We start from the raw sequence: 20,033 nt of genomic DNA, 5'->3' as shown, positions 1-20,033 counted from the left end.
AGGAAAATAAGTAAGATTTTTAAAAAGCAAGGAGAAGGAAGAAGCACCTCGGGAAACATTAACACACAAGGACGACTCACAATTACAGCCCATAGAGTCTCTGAGATCAACTGGGGTGGCTGCTGGGGCTGGCTTGTATCCCCCCCCCGTGCTGTCCACTGGAGCTGGTCACAGAGTGACCCAGGCCTAGCCTAGCTGCCCAGGTACAAAAGTGCAGAGGCCAGAACTTGCTTGAGAATTCGAGAAATGTGCCTGGTGCCTTCATAACCCACAGCCGGACCATGGGCGTGGCCCGGTATCCGCTGACAGGCAGCTAGCTGGACAGCAAGCAGCTTGTCACCTGGAGGTCTACGTCACTGTAGGAAACCAGGCACCACGTACCACAGATGGACCCCAAAAAGTGTTGCCAAGGCAAAGACACTAAACACAAGAGCAGGCACCCCCCAGTAGGTGGCCCACAGGTCAGCTGCCCTGGGGGAAGTCAGGCAGAAGGGCAGAGGATCCGGGGAAAGCCTGCAAGGTGGACTCCACTAGGAAACACTTCAAGCCCCTGCCTTCACTATGCCTGTGACCGCTAAGAGGTCACGTGCTCAAAAGGGCTAGCAGAGAAAAAAGACGTAATGCTTGCAAAGAGATGAAGGAAAGGAAATAAACAGGAGGTTTGAACTTGAGCCCCCTAATCCAAAGCCCCCATGGGGTGTGAGAGGAAGGCTCAGCCTGTGCCTGGCCATCCAGCACCCATCGATCTTGGTCTCATGGCAAACATCTCTGAGAATCTTCACATGTATGGCTAAAGCCATTTTTATTCATCATGGACAGGAATAAAAGCAGAGACAGAGGCCCTGAGTTCAGGGTCAGTCTGGTTCATGGACTGAGATTGTCTCAAGTCAGTGCAGCTGGATCTGAAGGTTCAGGCCTGTGATCCCAGCTGCTCAAGAAACTGAGGCCTGCCTTGAAGTTTGGACCATAGAGCAGGTTCTAGGCCGACCTGGACAATTGAGCAAGACACTGTCTCCAAATGAAAAGTAAAACATTGACTGGGGATGTAGCTCAGTGGTAGAGTATTTGCCTTGTATGCACAAGGCCCTGGGTTCAATCCCCCATCCTCCCATAACCACTGGGAAGAGTGATTTGAACTCTGGGACTGGGGAAGAGGGCTCAGTTGATACCTGACTCCTAACCCTAGAACTCATGTGCAAAAGCTGGGCTTGCTGGCACACATCGGTGGGGAGGGTAAGGTGGGTGGGTCTCTGGGGCTCGCTGGCCTGCCAGCTAAGTTCTAAGCTGGAGGGAACCCTGTGTCAAAATCAAGGTGAGTGGGGCCTGAGGAAGGGCACCTGAGCTTGACCTGTGGCGTGCACGCACTCACACACACACACACATGTACACGTGTGCACACATGATAATAATGAGAGGAGGAAGGGGGAGGAAGGGGGCTAAGGAGGAGGAACACAAGACAGGCCAGGCAGGAGTCAAGAGCACCTTGGATGGATGGAGGGCCCCTCGAATTCCCAGTGGTACTGTCTGCCCTGCCAATCCCATCTTTGCCCATATTTCTTGATATGGGTGCAAGGGTAGAGCTCAGGGTTCACCCCTACCCCAGTGGCCTTCCCTGGGAGGATGCAGGTCAGAGAGGTGAGTGGTGGGGACTGTTGTCCTCAGCTTGTCACTGACCCTCCAAGGAGATGATTCGGGTGACCTGGCAGGCAAACAGCCCTACAGAGCCAGCCCCACAGAAACCCAGGGCCTTCTAGAACCACTAAAATTGTCAAGCCGGTGGGTGGTAGCAGGCCTTGTTAGCTTGCAGGGGCCAGCGCTTTCTCTTCTTTTCCTCCTCCTCTTTGTCCTTGCTTACATGACTTTGTTTTTAATTTTGGTTTGTTTTTATTTGTATGTTTGGGTGTGCCACCCGCCATTCGTGTGTAGAGGTCAGAGGACACTCGTGGGAATCGGTTCTCTCCTACTGAGGTGTGGGTCCTGGAGAGTAAACTCAAGTCTTCAGCTTAGCGGCAAGGGCCTTTTCCCATTGAACCATCTCGACAGCCCCGCTTTGTTTTTTGAACCAGGATCTCATTCTGGCCTCAAACAAATGCGCTTCCTGCCGGACCTCCAGCGTGCTCTAATTGAAACCTGCTCCCTCGCACTGCCCTGGAGAGCGTAGGGCATGCCCCCAGAAGCCTACCACAGTCCCCTGAGATTGCTGAAAACCTTCTCAAACACCACTTGGTCAGTAAGAGTCCTCTCTGACCCCATCAGTCAGGAAGGTGTTCTTCTAGAACTCGGCGTTCAGTTCTGGCAGGCTGGGGTTTGAGGGCCCCCTTCCTACCTTGGCAGTCCTGGGACGCAGGCACTGGAGTGAGTCCCACCTTCTTCTGAGTCCCCCATGCTGCCTGGTTGAGACTAAGAGGTTGGGTTCTGGGGCTGGAAAGCCAGGCCCAGGGCCCGTGTTGCCAAGCCAGATGAAACTGGATTTGTACCCAAGCCCGGAGGCAAGAGATCCCACGCTCTGACCCAGGAAGCGAGGCAAAAGCCAAGGAGGTAGGTGGAGACTCTGGCTGCCCAGGCCCGGGAGAGACGGACGCTCCACAGTGGGCCTGTGCCCCACTGACCCCCCTCCCCACTTGGAGCTGCAGCTCTGGATTGGACCTTCTTTGCCAAACCTCTTTCGCCATTTTCAGCAGGCCCTGGGGAGCCTCCCAGACTGCCGCTGGGGCTCTTCCTGCTGGTGAGGCCAGACCAGAGCAGCAAGAAGGGAGCACACCGGTATCCTCAGAGCCGGGTTCAAATCAGGTCCTGAGACCCACTCTCTGTGTGACCTCCAGCGATGTGCGTGGCCCTGTTGAACTCCGTGTTTTAGTTTTTCTCCTTGAGCTCAGGTGCCTGGGACACCCCTTCCCCGAAGACACGACTGCCTGCACAGGGCTCTTTGCTTGCTGGCGTGCTTTGTCGTCTTTAACCCATTCCCACCTCAGTCTCCTCTGTCTCAAAGTGTTCCTCTGGCTATTCGGTTGTGCCACTCTGACTCTGGGTTTGAGCCGTGTGGCACAGCGTGTAAGGGAGTGGGTCAGATGCACCGAGCTCCATAAACCTTATATGTACCTCATATAGTCTTGTTGTTTTCCAAAGCAGTGCCTCATGTAGCACATGCTGGCTTCAAACTCCCTATGTAGGGAAGGACGACCTTCAACCCCTGACTGTCCTTGCACCCGTCTCCCTCAGGCTGGGGTGACAGGCGTGCACCACCATAAGACCACGTTCATACCAGGGAATGAAACCCAGGGCCTCTTGACATTAGGCCAATGCTCTACCAATTGAACCTGCCACGTTTCGTACAGTTCTACAGGTGGGTTTTGATGTATCCAGAGACCACCCTCCTGGGTAAGATTCAGACCCCTCTTAGCTGTCCAAGAGGCTTCCTGATGCCCCTCTCCAGGGAGTAATTCCCCTGCCCACAGAGGAAGCTGCCAGAGTGTCTGGGGACTCCCTGGTGTCTAGCCCCCCTCACACAGTGAACACCTCCAAGATTCATGAACCATGCGCTCAGATCTGCAGCTTAGCTGTGATTTTGCTATCTGTCACAGGGAATATTCCTTGGCCTTGGTTTGAGGCTGTGAGAGCTGTAACCGCTGTAAGCTCACAAGTCCTTTGCAAGCGTTTTCTTTCTCCTGGGTGCATAGGAGGTCAGGTTTCTCTTGGTTATCGTTTTAAACAAGCAGAGAAATGGGAAGACGGGTGTAAGGCTCCAGACTGTCTCCCTGGGAGGCTGTTCCCACAGCTTCCCTGCACTTTAGCCCTCTTTCCTTTTGATTTTTCTTTTATTTTTGAGACAGTGTTTCAAATCATGGTGCAACCTGGGATGGCCTGGACCAAGTCATCCTCCCCAGAGCCAGGAATCTGGGCGCACGCTGCCAGACTCAGTTCAGTACTGCCTTTCTATCGCATTTGAGCACGAGTTGTTAATACGGAATCACCCCCCCCCCATCCAATATCTCCTGGCCTTCATCACATGTGCATGCGCGTACACACCAGCACACACACATTCACATGTGTGCACTCACACAACAGTACTAAAGCTGAGTTCAAGTCAACATCGCAATTGTCCACATGTGGGTCTTCTGACATTTGTCCGGTCCAGAGTGACATAAGTCCCTTTCCTTGTGTTTGGGGTCTCACCGTCTAAAGTAGTTCCTTCCCTGGCGTTCCCTCCATTCTTGAGACCTCTGCCTGACTGAGGGTACCACCCAGCTGTTCTGTAGGGCATTCCTTGACTTGAATTCACCTCACATTCCCTGAGGGCTAGAGCTGGGCTCTCTGCTTCTGCATGGGGACAGCAGGAGTGACACTGGGTTGCTGAATGTCCTGTGAGGACACCTTTAATTTGTCCCATGTTTGGAAAATGAGGACAGGGAAGTGTCCCATCCCACTGAGTGATTTCAAGGATTAAACGAGACACAGCCCAACGACTGGTTTTGCAATGTTCTCTCCTTGTATCTGACCTATCTCCCTGGCCCTGGTCCTGGCTGTATCCCAGAATTCCTACCCAACCCAGAAAGAGACAGGGATACAAGGAGCTCAGGATTCATCCCACCTGGTTGAAGGCAGGGACAGGGACAGGGAAAGCAGATATTTCCCACGTACCACCAAGGGACACTTACTATCTCTCCATACCAGAGATTTTCCAACCAAAAGCAGTTTTGCCTCCAAGCAAGAGCTAGAAGCTTCTATGGGGAGCCTAGTGTGGTGGTGCATACCTTCTAGCCTAGCACTTCAGTGGCTGAGGAAGGAGGATGGCAAGTTAAAGGCAAATATGGGTTATACAAAGAGATCTTATCTCAAACAAATGAACAATCTAAGAGTGGACACTTACTCCTGTAATCTCAGCACTCAGGATACTGAGGCAGGAGGATCACCATGTATTCAAGACCCCACTTTGGGGAGAAGCCAGTGGAGTTTGGTAGGTGAAGACAGGAATTGTGGTAACTACTCTTTGATGCATGCAAACCCAGAAGAGAAAGTGACCCCATTCCAAATGCCACCCGCGTTGAGGCTGCAGCACCCTGGCCCACACCAGACCTAAGTCATTCAGGAGCTGACAGGCAGGCCTCACCATCGCTGTCTCCTGCTATCTATCTGCCCAGTGGTTGATGAGAAAAGGGCCAGTTCTGATATCCAGCATACACAGAACTTGAGGGAGAGCTTCGTCTTATGAAGAGTGAGTCACAGATCCTAAGCTGTTGTTCTGTAAGCCCTGAGAGGCTTCAGAGAGTCTGAGAACTCCTAACCTCTGGGAAGCTGAGAGGGAGGGCCTTATAGGGCAGCCCAAGCCTTGTCCTCAGAGCACCAGAGCAGGAGTCCAAGATCCAGAACCCCTGACAAGTTTAGGATATTAACAAATTAAAGTGTTGGTGGTGATGCTGGTTTAACCCTGCAGATAATAACTTATGACTCTATAGCGGTCAAAATAAATAAGGAACTGGGAGATGGGTAATGTGCTTGCCTTGCAAGCCTGAGGGCCTGTGATCAGATCTGCAGCAGCCTTGTCAAAACCCTGTGTGATGGGGTGAGCCTGTAACCCCAGTGCTGGGGAGGCAGAGACAGGCAAACCCTAGGCCTAATGGCCAGACAGTCTAGCATAACCCATGAGCTCTGTTTCAGTGAAAGAGCTTGGATTTAAAAGTAAGGCAGAGAGCCACTGAGGACGACACCTGCCTGTGACCTACAGCCTCCATGAGTGCACATGCACCCACCCCTTATAAACACACACACCACATACACTACACACATACACCACACAACACCACACACCACACACAACACACACAACACCACACATAAACCAGAGAGAGAGAGAGAGAGAGAGAGAGAGAGAGAGAGAGAGAGAGAGAGAGAGAGAGAACCAGTTGATAAATAGGTAAGTAGAAGTAAGTATAGACCAGGCAGATGGCTTGATGGGTAAACCTGCTTGCTGCTAAGCCTGACCACCAGAGTTGATCCTTTGGACCACAGGGAGGGGAGAACAGCCCCTCCTACAAGTTGCCCTGTGATGCCACACATGAATAAATAAATAAATAGTCACAAAAAGCTTCTTTTAGGGGTTGGGGATTTAGCTCAGTGGTAGAGCGCTTGCCTAGGAAGCGCAAGGCCCTGGGTTGGGTCCCCAGCTCCGAAAAAAAGAACCAAAAAAAAAAAAAAGCTTCTTTTAGAGGTAAATAAGTAACGACTTAAAAGTTGGAGACCATTCAAGCTTTTTTACATTGTTTCAAAGTTCCTCCCTCCAAAGCCTATTAGGTATGAAGAGGGAGAAGCTACCTTACAAACCTGACCCCCTGACCCTGTGTGATGGCTGTTGGTGAACCCAGAGCTCCAGAGACAGAAACCGGAGATTGACTGCAAGTTTGAGGCCAGGCAGGGCAGTTTGGTCTCAAAAAACCCTAAACCAAAACTGAAAGTGAAGCCTGCAGGACTTGCCCAGGTCAGGTGACCAAAGTATGACTTTTAACACTGGGACAGAGGGTGGCACTCAGCCCTCTGAGTCCTGCAGAGGCTCAGAGCCCAGTCACATTCAAGGAGCTCAGTGGAGCTGCTGGGAGGACCAAGTCACAAACAGCCCCCTGGAGTCCCTCGACCTGCTAAAGCTGGTGAAGGACATGAGGCCACCAAGGTCAGCCTGGTCTACATAGTAGGCTCCAGGCCAGTCAGTTTCATAGTCTGTAGCTGTCCTGAAAACAAATGAACAAAAAAAAGTTATTTATTTATTTATTTATTTTTATTTTATTTTTTGGCATTTTGAGACAGGGTTTCTCTGTGCAATCCTGGCTGGCCCGGAACTTGCTCTGTAGACCAGGCTGGCTTTGAACTCACAGAGATCTGCCTCCTTTTTTGCCCCATAAGTTCTGGGATTAAAAGTGTGTACCACCACTGCCCAGCAAGAAACAAACTTTTTTTTTTTTTCGGAGCTGGGGACCGAACCCAGGGCCTTGCGCTTCGTAGGCAAGCGCTCTACCACTGAGCTAAATCCCCAACCCCAAGAAACAAACATTTTAATAGATTTACTTATTTTTATTTTATGTGCGTTGGTGTTTTGCTGGCATATTTGTCTGTATGATCGGGTTGCCTGGAACTGGAATTATAGGCTCACATTGGTGCTGGGAATTGTACCCGGATCATCTGGAAAGAGCAGACAGTGCTCTTAATGGCTGCACCATCTCCAGCCCCAACAAAAAGTTCAAGAGAAACATAATCATGAAGGATTGGTGAGAACTCAGTGATTTATTCTCAGTTCAGATGAAATATGTCAGGCGGTAATTTTCCTATAAATCTTCGATCTTTTTCAAAATGTCTGTCTTTTAAGACAAAGACAGACAGACATACACCACACACACACACACACACACACACACACACACACACACACACACACACTGAGGGAGGCATCACCATGAGCAGGAATTCAGACACATCCCTCATTTTCTATGCTTCCTGGGGGTGTGACCCTGAAGTCCACTCTTTGGACCACCTACTTGTACAGTGTCCACCTCAGCCAGCTCTAAAGAACCCAGATGGAAACCACTGTGTCCCCAAGCTATTAAATGAGTGGCCACTCTGCAATAAAAAGGACTAGTAAGCCACACACTGCCACTTAGGGAAGTGTCAGGTTGGACTTGGGGCCACAGTGTGGGATTCCTTTAACACAGTTCACAGAAACAGGTAGGCCAGTTCTTGATATCAGAACTCACAGTACGGTGGCTGGGGATGTGGCTCAGCTAACATGTACGAGGTCTAGAGTTCAATCCCCACCATCTCATGAAACCGGCATAATACAGGCCTCTAATCCCAGCACTTGAGAAGTAGAGGCAAGAAGACCAACATTTTAGGGGTAACCTGGGCTACATGCCATACTGTCTCAACAACAAAATCAAAGTGCTGATAACCTAGATGTAGGGAGGGGCTCATAGGCATTGGCTTGGTCCTTAGCAGTCCCTGGGGAGGGGAGGGAAGCTAAGTGCCTCTGCAGGTGTGGATGGTAGATTAAAGAAGAGGAATCCACAGCAGGAGACGGCCACGTGGACCAGACAGGACAAGGCTGTAAAACAAGTGAGACATGGCCTTCAAGTAGGCCTACGGGGACTCACGACAGGTGCAGTGCAATTCTTGGAATGGCCTGCGAGAACCTCACGGCACATGCCTGGGGTCAGGGATGAAGACAAGAAATGCCACATCTGTGCGTCTGTCACCACCCTCTCCACCCCATGGAGCAGGAAAGGTTGCGGCCCAGCAGGCTCTGACCCACCCCAGTGTTCTCTTCTCCACAGTCCCTGCCCTGGCTACCAGGTCTCTGAGGATTCCTTCTCCTCCCAGGCTGCCTCTGTCCCTGCCAGGGCTGCTGGGCTGGGCCAGGGATCTGGTGACAACTATAAAAATAATAACTTACCCAGCCAGCTCCCTGGCCTCCTGACTCGACCCACAGCGATCTCGGTGGGCTGGCCCTTGTGCCTGGTGAAGGTGGCCTTCCAGCCCTGGCAGGCTGGCATCTCCAGTGAGCAGGTGCTGATGTCTGGGGCTTGGGGCAAAGAGGTCATTCCAGGTGACATCTGGGCCCTGCACAGCTGACAACATGCTCTGTGCACCACAGCAGGGCCTGAGCCTCTCTGACACTCCTGGGCCCCCTTTCTGGACTCGGGTGGGAAAGCAGGGTCTGGAGCCAGCTGAAGCTAGTTGAGAAGTTTCTATCCAGCCCAAGGGCCTGGGTCATGCCTGAGCTGAAGCAGGCTGAGACTCCAGAACTATCTGGAGACACCAGCCGCCTTCACACATGACTTCTGTAATTCAAACGAATTAAATCAACCCTTTCACCTCATCTAACAGAGACCTTTTCTCCTCTCAGGGGAATGGTGTCAACAGAACAGCCCAGACAAGGAAGCACTAGGCCACCACCCCTGAGAAACACAGGTGACAAAGAGGCCCAGTGAGCTCCGAGCCATTTGGGCAAATGTGTCAGAAATGAATTCAGCTGCCAGTAACAGGAAACGGAATGACAAAGGTCTCAATGAACAGGGATTTCTTTTCTTCACATAAACAAGCACAGAGCAAGGTCAGCAAGGAGCAGTGAGGCTCCTCTGCCGCCATCCCATTGCCATCAGGACTCAACGCCTTTTTTCTTCTGGGTTTGCTACCACGCACACATGCATGACATGCTGCCTCTGGGTTCAAGATGGTCTCTGCAGCTCTAGCTGTCTGAGTTCCAGGCAGAATGTAGGAAGAAGGAAGGGGTCCTGCAGAGAGAGGTTCTGTGCAGCCCTTCCTACAGTTTATGCTCACAGCTCGGGGGTCACTCCTAGCTGCAAGAGAAGCTGGGAGAACGTAGTCTTTCCACAAGGTGTCTGTTCCTAGAACTGGGCAGTCCTGTGACTGAGGGAGAGGGGTTGGCGTGCACACTGCACAGGCAGCATTAGCTACAGTGAGGGGGTTGGGGTGAAAAATCTGAGGAAGAACATTCTAGAAGCTAACAAATGCCATCTCCAGAGGTCTCTGCATGAACTAACCTGTCAGAGCTTTTCAAAACACTGAGGAATGTTGCTATCTTCTCGTCACGGCCAGGGAAAAGAAGTGCTTGTTTGCCCGATTCACGTGTATTGGATATGGTGGATTCAGCTGCACTGTACAAAGCCAAGGGCTAACACCCACCCTGTACTAGGACGGGATCATGTGAACCAACTCAATCCTCACTACCTTATGAAGCCAGTTCATTGTCCCACTTAATAAGCAACGAATCAGAGGCACAGAGAGGAGAAGTAACATATCTAAGGCCACACAGCAAATGTGAACAGGTTTATTTCTGGGTATTAAAATCATTAGTGTTTTTGACTAATTTTTTTTCTTTCGTGATCCACATTCTCTGGAAATTAAATAGAAACAAAATGCCTCTTAGAAATCTAGCCTCCAGCCTATCTCCCAGTCCTGAGACCATAGGAGCCCAGCTTCTCTCTCCAGCATAAACTGTTGTCCCTTCACCACCACCCTTCACCCAACCCCCACCCCTAGGCAGCTGCCCTCTGTCCCACAGTCATAGCTTCCCAGAGAACTCCTCTCTATCTTGGCTCCCAGTCCCTCCTGGCCAGCCTGGCCCCTCTTCCTGCCTGGCACAGGGCTCAACTCGAATGGCTCCAGGCCCTGGGTCACAGGCTCGAATCCCTCAGCTCTCCTGGGCCAGGCAGGCTGCCAGCCACTCTGCTCCTTCACCCACTGCACTTTGCCTAGCCTCCAGGGCCAAGGGGCCCGCTTTGTTCGTCACCAGATTTATCAGGGATTCTATGGGTGCCAGGCTCTGGCAGGGGCACCCACTCAGCCATCCTCACACAGCCTCTCTTGACCTCAGTCTGGCTTCAGAGGCCCTGCAGAAGGAATCCACAAGCCTCCATACTCCTCTGCCAGTTCCCACCTTTGCTGCCACCCCTCCAGCCTGCCTCAGGACCTTTGCACCTACTGATCCCCTGAGGCCCACCCTCTGGTACATTCTACCACTCCTCAGTCTTATTTTCTCAAGCCTCTTATCGCTGTCTGAATGACCTTACCAATTTGCTATGGAGTCCTTTTAAAGAGTGAGGAGTTTAAGTCAGAGTCTTAGGTAGCTCAGGCTAGCCTCAAACTTCCTCTGTAGTAGAGGATAACCTTGAACTTTTGACCCTTCTGCCTCCACCTCCGGAGTGTTGGGATAATAGGCAAATACCACTTTACCAGGTATCCCCCAACATTGTTTCTACTGTTGTTACATTGTTACTCTCAGGTAAATCCCCCTCACTGGGGCCTGCAGCAAAGTGTTTGCTTGTTGTAGGTTGACCAAATGGATATTTTGTTCTCCATGAGAAGGTACAAGCCTAGAAAGGTCAAATGTCTTGTTTGATGTCTCTAGTTATCAGAAGACAAAGCTCAGAGTCACAGGTTCTGAGGTACACCTTCCCCTCAGAGGTTGTGTGTGCCTGTTGTCAGCCCCATGGCAAGACTAGGCCAGCAGGGAGGGGTCTGAACCCATCAACTGCCTAGGTTCAAACCCAGCTCCATCAGCATTGGTCCTCTGGCACAGAAGCTTGTAGCATTTTCCGACACATTTACAGGGCCCATCTTTTTATCTGCAGTGAATGTGTCCTCCACCTGCCAGCTCCCAGATCGGTTTAAATCCCATTCAGATCCTGTGCCTTTAAATTACCCCACCATTTTGTATTTTAAAAAAAAAAAGCCACACCACTCTTTGAGCAAAGAATGTCCTGTGAAGAATTGTGGGTCCCCACACATCACAAAATGGGGCCCCTGGCTATTACCTCAGAGGATGCAGGAGGGGGCTTGGTCACCAGCTCTCCCCCTCCCCTGTTTTGTCCAGCCTGCCCCAAACCCACGCTCAGCCAACAGTAACATCTGAACCCCCACAGGGGTAGTTGGGGGGATGTTACTGGGGTCCCTCTATCTTTGCAGGCCCACAGGTATTCCAGAATAGGATAAGAAGTGGGGAGAAGGCACAACAGCCCTAATAGGAGGTCTAAGGTGACAGGAGGGCTGGTGAAGAGCCTCCAAAGTCACACTGAACTGGGAAGTCAAACTCTCCTGGCCCAGCAGCTCTGAGAAGAGTGACTTTGCCTCTGCCAAGGGGAGAACTAGGGCCGGTTTCATGGGGGCTTGAGAAGCACACAGCTCAGTGACTACTGTACATAGTGTCCTGGACTCCCCACTCAGCCTAGGCTGGCCCCAGAGAGACACCTCCTCTCAGAAGCCCTCAGGGACCTTCTCGCCCCTCCCCACCCTTTCCTGCCCCACTTTTCTTCCTTCAGAGTATTTGTCCCCACCTGTCATTATGTCGTTCCAGTGGCTGAATATTTAAGTGTCCTTCTCTCCCTGTTAATTGTCACCTCGGTCCTTGTCACCACCCAACTCCAACAGCAACAATGGAGCTGGCATATAGCTGGTGCTCAATAAATGTTTGTCACATAAATGAAAAGGAACCAGGCAAATAAATGTCTACTCGAGATAAAGAGCAAACAAGTCAGGGCTGGATGTGGGGGAGGGGAACATTCCTCAGAAGGTTTTAGGAGACAGCCCACCCCCCCACCCCCGACTCCTGGCTCCCATGCCAACTTTTACCCTTCCCAGTTGTGCAAACTTAGAGAAGTTACTTCCCCTCTTAGAGACTCTTTTCCAGGCAGAAGAATCCTATAGCAGAAGCTCCAATCAAGACTGAGCTGATCACAACGGCAAGTGTGGCCTCCAGCTTCCCTTTCCGACACCCACTTTTCTCCTGGGTAAAGTCACCAGGTTGTGGGTGGCTTCGTTAGACAGTACGATGAGAGTACATTTTGTCAAGGCCCCGCTCCTGAGCAGGCGTGGGGAGGGCTCTGGTTGCCCCTCCTCCCAGCAAGTCTCAGCATCGACAACCACCCAGTGGAGCTGTGGGCAATATGGCTGACCACCCAACAATTACCCTTCAAGCTGCTCTCCCTCCCCATCTTGCTGTCTGTCTCCAAGCTTGTGGTCCAGCTGGCAGCCTGGTGATCTGATCCGTGGGGCATGTCACCCCATCAGTGGCCTCTGCTACAGAAGGCCACCCCGATGGCAGGCAGTCAAAGCCTTTGACCTTTGACCCACTCACTGCTTTTTCCTGATCCTGCACTTATCAGATGGGCCTGGGTTCACATCCTTTCTAGTCTATGCTGCCACTCTACTAGGGGCAAGGGGTACCTGATCTCGGAGCCAGGAAATGAACCTTCCATGAAGGGTGGAGGATTTGGGGTAGGGACAGGGACTACAAACCAACCCAAACTTGCTGGAGATCCACCTTGAGTGGGCGTGGCACTTCTGGGACTTTCAAGTTACTTCTGCTGAGAAACAGATGCCAGCCAGTCTGGCTGCAGAGGGGCATTGAAGCTTCCCATTCCTGGGAAGATAGAGCCTCCCCCATCTCCCAGCTTCAACCCAGTCTTGGCTTCTAAGCCTTGGAGCAACAGAGCTGACAACAACCACTGGTGTAGACAGAAGCCACCAAGACACTGGACCTTGGTTCCAGGGCCCACCAAGTCAAGTGTCTGTCTGTCTGGGCCTAGAAGAAAGCTGAATGGAAGCAAGTGTCTGAGGGTCCATCCACTTTAGCATTAGGCAGGCGGAGAGTACCTCCGTCCTCACCCTGTATCAATGGGAGACAGGTCACCAGGCCCAACACTCCAGGTTCCCAAAGAGAAAGGGAAGAAAACATATTCCCTATTCTCCAGCCAGCGTCATTGGTCACCCCTAAGCTCCGGGGCTCCTTTAGGCCTTTGGCAAACTGTTGTGACCCGTTACCCAGAATTCTTCACAGCAGGGTGCTCACAGGGACCTGAGGGCCACAAGCTATCCACATCCATAAAGCAAAGGGCACTTAGTGTCTACCTTCCATGAGGCTTGAAGGAGATGCAGGCAGGCCCAGGGCTTGCAGAATGCTGGCCCTGGGCAGGCGCTCCACACTCACAGTCAAATGCCAGGAGCCTCCCATCAAAAATAATAACAAGAACAAACGCTTATGTAACAGTTCTGGCGTGCCAGGCACGGCGGGACACAGCACATCCACTACTCCTTGGACACCCCCGTCTCTCACTAATGCGGCCCGGCTGCAGCAAAGCTGTGAGTGGTGGCCCTGCATTCAAGTCCTGGCTCAGCCACCTTGAGCACGTAAGGGAGGCCCCTAGGCCCTTCTGGGCAGAGAAGTAGTGAGAAAGGGAAAGTGGAGAAGGAACTGTCTGTCCCCTTCGCCCTCCTCTTGGCCCAGTCTCTCTTCCAGCTACACAGGGACATAGAAACCAAACAGACATGGGATGGGGTGGGGGGGGCGCTACACACCACCAAACACACAGTACTTTGAACACAGTGCTCACCTCCCTGATCCGGCTGTCTGGACTAGCCCTTCCTACATAGTCACTGCCTGCCTAGTCAACACAAGCCTGATACTCAAACCAAGCCCAGAGGGCGGCCCGTCCCAAGCAGGGTTTCTAGCAAGGTCCCCGGCACCCATGGGTGCTGAGTCACCCTGAATTCCTGACCCGGCACTCTGCCCCCTCTCCTGGGGGGAGGGGCTGGCATCCCATCTGCCAGGGGAGGAGAAAAACCCAGATGCGACACCCCCACCCACCACCACACACAACCCAAAAATAACCCGCAGCCCCCTACACACCAGAAACACAAAAAACAAAATCTCGCATAAATCCAAAGTCAGGAGGGAAGAAAAAAAATTTTTTTTCAAAAGCCAACTACTGCCCCCAAAAGGCTTTTTAAACATTCTCCAAAAAAGTTTATTAAAATGTCTTCACTTTAATGCTCGAAACGGAAAAGGTTCTCAAAATATACATACGCCTCTTTTCTCATAGAAATAGAACTTTTTTATATAATACAAAAAAATAATAAGACCAAAAAAAAAACAAAAAACAAAAAACAAAAACAAAAACATCAACAGCAACAACCCCGCAGGAACATCTTTAAGTGATTACTCAGGGCCCGGCTGACAGTTACACGTGTGTTGCGTCAGTCCCGTGTCCACACGCGCTCAGCCACGTTTGATCCGGATTGCATCAAGTCCCGAAACCCGGTGCGCGGTGCAGGTGCGTGCGCGCGGTGCCCACGGTGTCCCCTCGGTGCAGGTGCAGGTGCGCGCGGTGCACGCACGGTGCCCCGGGCGCGCGCGGGGACGGAGCGCGCGGGGCAGGGCGCACGGTGCCCAGGGTGGCCGCGGCGCCCCCACGCCACCCCCGCCGGGCTAGCAGTGACCCGCCGAGGCCAGCAGCGGCTCGGGCAGCTGCTTGAACAAGTTCCGCAGCGTGCTGAGCTCTCGCGACAGCTGCTCCACCTTCTTCTGCAGCCGCTCGTTCTCCGCCGTCAGCTCCAGCACCTTGTGCTGCGTCTCCAGGTTGCGCATCTTGGCCTTGTCGCGGCTCTTGCGCACCGCGATGTTGTTGCGCTCGCGCCGCATCTTGTACTCGTCGCTCAGCTTGTCCACCGCCTTCTTGGCCTTGGCCTTGGCGGGCGCGGCCGGCGGCCCCGCGAAGCAGGCGGCGGGCGCGGCCTTGGCGTCGGCGGGGCTCGGCGTCCCGGGCGGGCTGGACGACGACGACGTGGACAGGCTGCCGCTGCTGCCGCTCGGCGTCGCCTGGTAGCCCAGGTAGGCGCGCAGGGCGAACGGGAAGCCGGCCGCCATGGCGGGCGCGTCGTCCGCGCGCTTGCAGTCCGCGGGTTCGAAGCCCGGCTCGGCCTTGAGTGCGGCGGGAGGCGGCGGCGGGAAGCAGGCGGGCGGTGCGGCCTTGGCGCCCGCGCGGCCGAGGCTCACGTAACCGTAGTCGGACGGCTTCTTGCTCGGCTTGGCGCCGTAGTCGTCGGCGAAGAGGTCGGAAAGGAAGTCGTGGTGCGCGGGCGCGGGCGCGGCGAAGTCCGCGGCGGCGGGCGCGAGCGGCTCCAGGTAGGGGCTGAAGTCGATGGCGCGCTCGTGCTCGCCGATGGCCGGCTCGGCGGCGGGGGCGCGCGGCGCGGCGCGGGCCGCCTTGGCCCCGTAGGCCAGGCAGTCGGGCTCGTAGTAGAAGTTGGCCACTTCCATGGGTCTAAAGGCGGCGGGCGGCGGCGGGAGGCATGCTGCGTCCCAGGCCAGCAGGCGGTGCATGAACGCGGGGCCCGCGGGCTCCGCTGCGTCCCGGTCCCGTGCGCGGCTCGGACTCGGCTCGGCGGCGGCCGAGCGGGAGGTTTATAAGGCGGCGCCTGGCAACGGGCTGCGTCACGCCGGGGCCCCTCCCGCCGCCCCGCCGCCGGGTCGGTGCGCGTCATTGCCCGGCCGCGGGAGCGCGAGAGGGCGCGGCGGGGAGTGGGGAGCGGCGGGGGTCCGCGCGCGGGATACTGAGCGGTGTCCTGGGCGCCCCGCCAGCCCCGCGATCGCCACGGACGCGGGTGACGCTAGCCCGCCCCCTTCCCGCCCCTCGGGAACACTGAGGAGCGCTGCCGCCGCCCGCCCCCTGCTGGAGGACGCGGTGACTGGTCCGGCTCCTGTCCGCTCTCCCGGGCCCCCAACTTCTGGGAAACAGATCAGTCCACCCGGTGCACGACCCCAACCGTCGGATCCCGCCCGCTGTCCCCGGTCCCCAACTCCCTGGAAACAGCCTTCCACCCGGTGCATGTCCGCCCACCCAGGTGCTGCCCACGCCTCTGAGACCCCAACTCCTGGAAGCAGAACTCTCCACCCTGTGCACGCCCACCCCGGGGATGCTTACTGTCCCCGGATCCCAACCCTCAACCCTTTGTATGGCCCGCCCACCGCACCAGCCTACTCCACTCCCCACGCCTCTCCGCGAAGGTGGCAAGGGTGGGGGTTCTGCCACACTGTGTCTGTGGGTGAGTCACTTTGCTCCTCTGAGTTTCCTCCGTGGACAGTGTTGGTATTGTCGGTAGTGGTGTCCGGGTATCAGAGACAAATGGACCCCAAGAAAGACCCGCACAGCCCTCCCCGGAGGCTGCAGCTCCTCAGGTGGTTGCGGTGGGAACATGGCAGACCCAAGTCCAGTCGTAAGGACGCAACGGTCACCCGGAGAGCTGGAAAAACAAACTCTCCATGCACTTGAATGGGCACCAGGTTGGACCACCAGCCTCTCCCCGGTGAGACTCTTCCGAGAAGGCCCAGGACAACTTTGGGGGCCCACTCTTCTGCCACTCCCAGCCGGGCCACTCAAGCGGGAGCTGCCAACCTGCCTGGGGCTGACCCCCGACCCATTGACCCCAGGCCTGGCCCCGGCAAGCTGGCGGGGTGTTGCTCAACCTTCGGTGTTATCTGCTGAGCTGGGGTGACCTCCGCCCCCAAGAGCTGGAGAAATGACATCTCCCTGTGCCCTTGGGGGTGGGGGGCAGGGAGGGAAAGGATAAGACACTAGCCCTGCCTGCGGCTTTCTGGCCTTCCCAGCAGCCTCTGGGCCAGGAAGGGATCAGGGCCCAGAGAGGCGTGGTGACATCCCCAGGGCCACCCAGCCAGGCCTGGCTATAAAGTGGGACATTGGGGCTTCACTGACAGGCCTTCCCTCATCCAACACTGGTGACTGTTCTTTCTGCCTCTAGGCCACCATTCACACCATTGCCCTCCTTCCCTCAGTTTCCCCTCAGACTGGGCTCCAGAAAGGCAGTGCTCCCTATTCCCTCAACCCTGCTCCAGGAGTTCCCTGCTGGGGTCTCGGCTGAGCTTGCCTCCAGGAAGCCCTCCAAGATTTCCTGAGCCCCAAGCTCCCTAACACTCCTAACCTGAAAGCCTATTTCACTTGGCCACTCTTCCTTCTGTCCCTGCTGCCTACTCCCCATGTCAGCACCTCCAGGGAGGGGTCTGTCTGTCTGTCTGTCTATCGTATTTATTTACTGTGTGAATGTGCACCACAACTTGCATGTGAAGGTCAGAACTTCAGAGTTCACTGCCTGTCACAGGCCGCTCCTTCTATCCAATGGGTCCTGGGTATTGAACTCGGGTCCTCGGACTTGGCTCTAAGTGCCTTAAACCACTGAGCCATCTTGATGGCCTGACTTCTCTCTTTACTCCCTGTTTTGGCTGGGTGTGGTCTCTGGCAGACTGGCTCTGCGCCTTAGCTTCCTGTCGGCATTTCAGGGCTCTGGGGAGACATAGCGAGACCTGGGGAGAGTTATACAGTACCCCAAGCATCTCTGTGTGGCCTTAGCCCTCTGCTCTCTCTGAGCCTCATTTTATACTCATTTGATCCCCCTGGTAATTGTGGGAGGTGAGCCATTCTGTCTGTGTTCACGGGTAAGGAGACGGGGGGGCTCAGCAGATCTAAGTGAGGGCTCAGGGTCGTCACAGTGAAGAAACGGTGGTGGAGAAAGTCTCCCAAGCTGTGGGGTTGTAATCGGCTCTAACAGTAAACTCTAGTCTAGAGAAAGGTGACTCCGGTCACACAGGGACACAAGGGGTGACTCAGGCCCTGGAGACCAGACTCAGATCACTTGGTTCTCTGGCCTCCAGTTTGGGCTAGCCTGCCTCACAGCAGCCTCCTGCTAGGCTCACCCACCCACGGCTGACCCAACCGTCCCTCAGGGAGGCCAGAGGAGTGCACCCTTGTTCTCCCCCGGAGTCCTTGCTCAATAGGCCATGCCTGTCACCTCGACGTGGCTGCCAGCCCTTCCTCAGGGCTCAGAGGTCCCACCAAGCCAAAGCAGCTGGCACAGCCAGCCTTCCCCATTCAGACCCAGCTCCTCCCCTCTCCCTGTCCCAGCCTCATGCTTGAAGGAACCTGGGCTGCAAAGGTCCCTTGGTGTAGCCAGAACAGCACAGAAATGGGTTGTGCTTGGGAGCTCATTTTTTTTTATTTACTTTATTTTATTTACTTCATATTATATTATTATATTATTTTATTGTCACGATGCTGGAGTTGGAAGAGCCTGGCCTTGCACATGCTGCACATGCTGGCCACAATTCTGCCAGCGAGCTGTATCCAGCCCTCTTTTTTTTTTTTTTTTTTTTTTTTTTTTTTTTTTGAGACAGGGTCTTGATAAGTTGCCCAGGCTGGCCTTGAACTTAGAATCCTCCTACTTCAGCCTCCAGAGCAGCTGGGATCACAGGCCTGTGCTACCAGTCCCAGCCGTTCCTTTAAGTGAATTCATTCCTACCGGGTAAAAACCAGAGACTTCACACCACACTTCCAATGTCCAGTTCTTCCTTTAAACTCGGGTCCCCAAACTGGCCTCTGGTGCGGTGACAGTGGCTGTGGGCTTGGACATTTCCAATATGGGTTGCACACACTCTGCCACCCCCAGACTCCGGGAGAGGAGGACTTAGCCCATCTGCAGGAGGAGGAGGCTGAAGCCGACCCCCCCCCCACTCCCTCCCACCCCCAGCCTGCAAGCAGCAGCTGTGACTCCGTACAGATGGGACAGCAGGTGGTGAGAAGAGTCGGGACCGCTTTTGTTCCTATAGGGACCTCCTTACAAGGGTGCCCCGGACATTTCTGTGGCCCTTGGGCATATAGCATGGGGTTGTGGAATGTCCTGTCTCTGGGTCCTGTTGGCCTTCTCCTGACAGGTGGGGGTGACTCACCTCCCTGCAGCCCCACACAGGGCTTAACGGTGGCAAAGCCATGGAAACCCTACGCGGCAGGCAGATGAGGAAGTCCTCAGTGGCTCACAACTTCTCCCACATACCTAGTGATGCCGGAGTCCTTGAGAGACACCTGAGCTTTGTTGGGGTACAGCACTTGGTTTCGATCCTAGCCAAGAAAAATAAGCAGAGAGGGAAACCACCGGGCCTCCTCTCTCGGGCCTCAGTTTCCCCGTGTGCTCAGCAGTCTTCAGTCCCAGATTGGCCTCCGCATACCGGCTGTCTGTGAAGCTTGCCTGTGTGTGTGCTGCCATCTAGTGGCGGATTCTGGGACTGCAGGAACGACTCGCGTATCTTTTGAATGGAGACCAACTGTGGAGAACCAGGCGCTGTGGGTATCACACTCGGCACTCGAAGGACGGGAGCATGCCCCAAGGAGAAGTATTGCTGTCCAAGGGATGGGGAGAGGCTCTCAGCCTTCGTGTAGTCACTCATCAAACACTTTTTAACTGGTTCAGATGCTGGAGACACTGGATGCAGGGAAGACACTGCAGGGATGAGGCTCAGTGCCAGGGATAAAATGTCCAGCGTTTGGGAGTGGGGAGAGCGTCTGTACCAGGCAGTGAGACCAGGCAAAGGCTGCACCTCTGCAGCGTGGTATTGGAGGCCATATTGCAAACAGCCTTGCTGATCATCGAGGACACAACGTAACTAACTGGTTGTTCCAAGGGACAGGAGACAGGACAGGACCTCTAAGGGACCCTTGTGGCTCCCTGTGGGGTATGGTCTGTGGTACAGGCCAGTGAGGGAGAGACACCCATGAGTCAGGAAATGAGGGAGGACATGGTGGGATTTGGTCATGCTCAGGACTCTACTGGAGGAAAGACCATCACAATACCCTGATACAGTGACCTCAGTGGCCTGCTCTGTCTCTAGGGTCTGAATCCATGGCCAGAAAAGG

The 20,033-nt window shown here is 54.3% G+C and overlaps 1 protein-coding gene across 3 annotated transcripts; it reads right to left on the bottom strand.

The window, feature by feature from the left end:
- Positions 1-14,279: 14,279 nt before the first annotated feature.
- On the bottom strand, positions 14,280-15,711 carry Cebpb (CCAAT/enhancer binding protein beta). 3 transcript variants are annotated; one of them, NM_024125.5, is made up of 1 exon: positions 14,280-15,711. In NM_024125.5, the coding sequence occupies exon 1, from the start codon at positions 15,656-15,658 to the stop codon at positions 14,765-14,767; it is 894 nt and encodes a 297-aa protein (NP_077039.3). In that variant the 5' UTR covers positions 15,659-15,711; the 3' UTR covers positions 14,280-14,764. All 3 variants share the same exon structure in this region, with proteins under 3 accessions (NP_077039.3, NP_001288644.1, NP_001288649.1).
- Between the last annotated feature and the right edge of the window lie 4,322 nt (positions 15,712-20,033).

This window comes from Rattus norvegicus, chromosome 3, assembly GCF_036323735.1.
Source record: "Rattus norvegicus strain BN/NHsdMcwi chromosome 3, GRCr8, whole genome shotgun sequence".
Taxonomy (NCBI): Eukaryota; Metazoa; Chordata; class Mammalia; order Rodentia; family Muridae; genus Rattus; species Rattus norvegicus.
This window is presented reverse-complemented; position numbering and strand designations above follow the sequence as displayed.

What these genes read in the sequence shown, in the direction of transcription:
- Cebpb (NM_024125.5), bottom strand. Translation starts at nt 15,658, where the DNA reads ATGCACCGCCTGCTGGCCTGGGACGCAGCATGCCTCCCGCCGCCGCCC.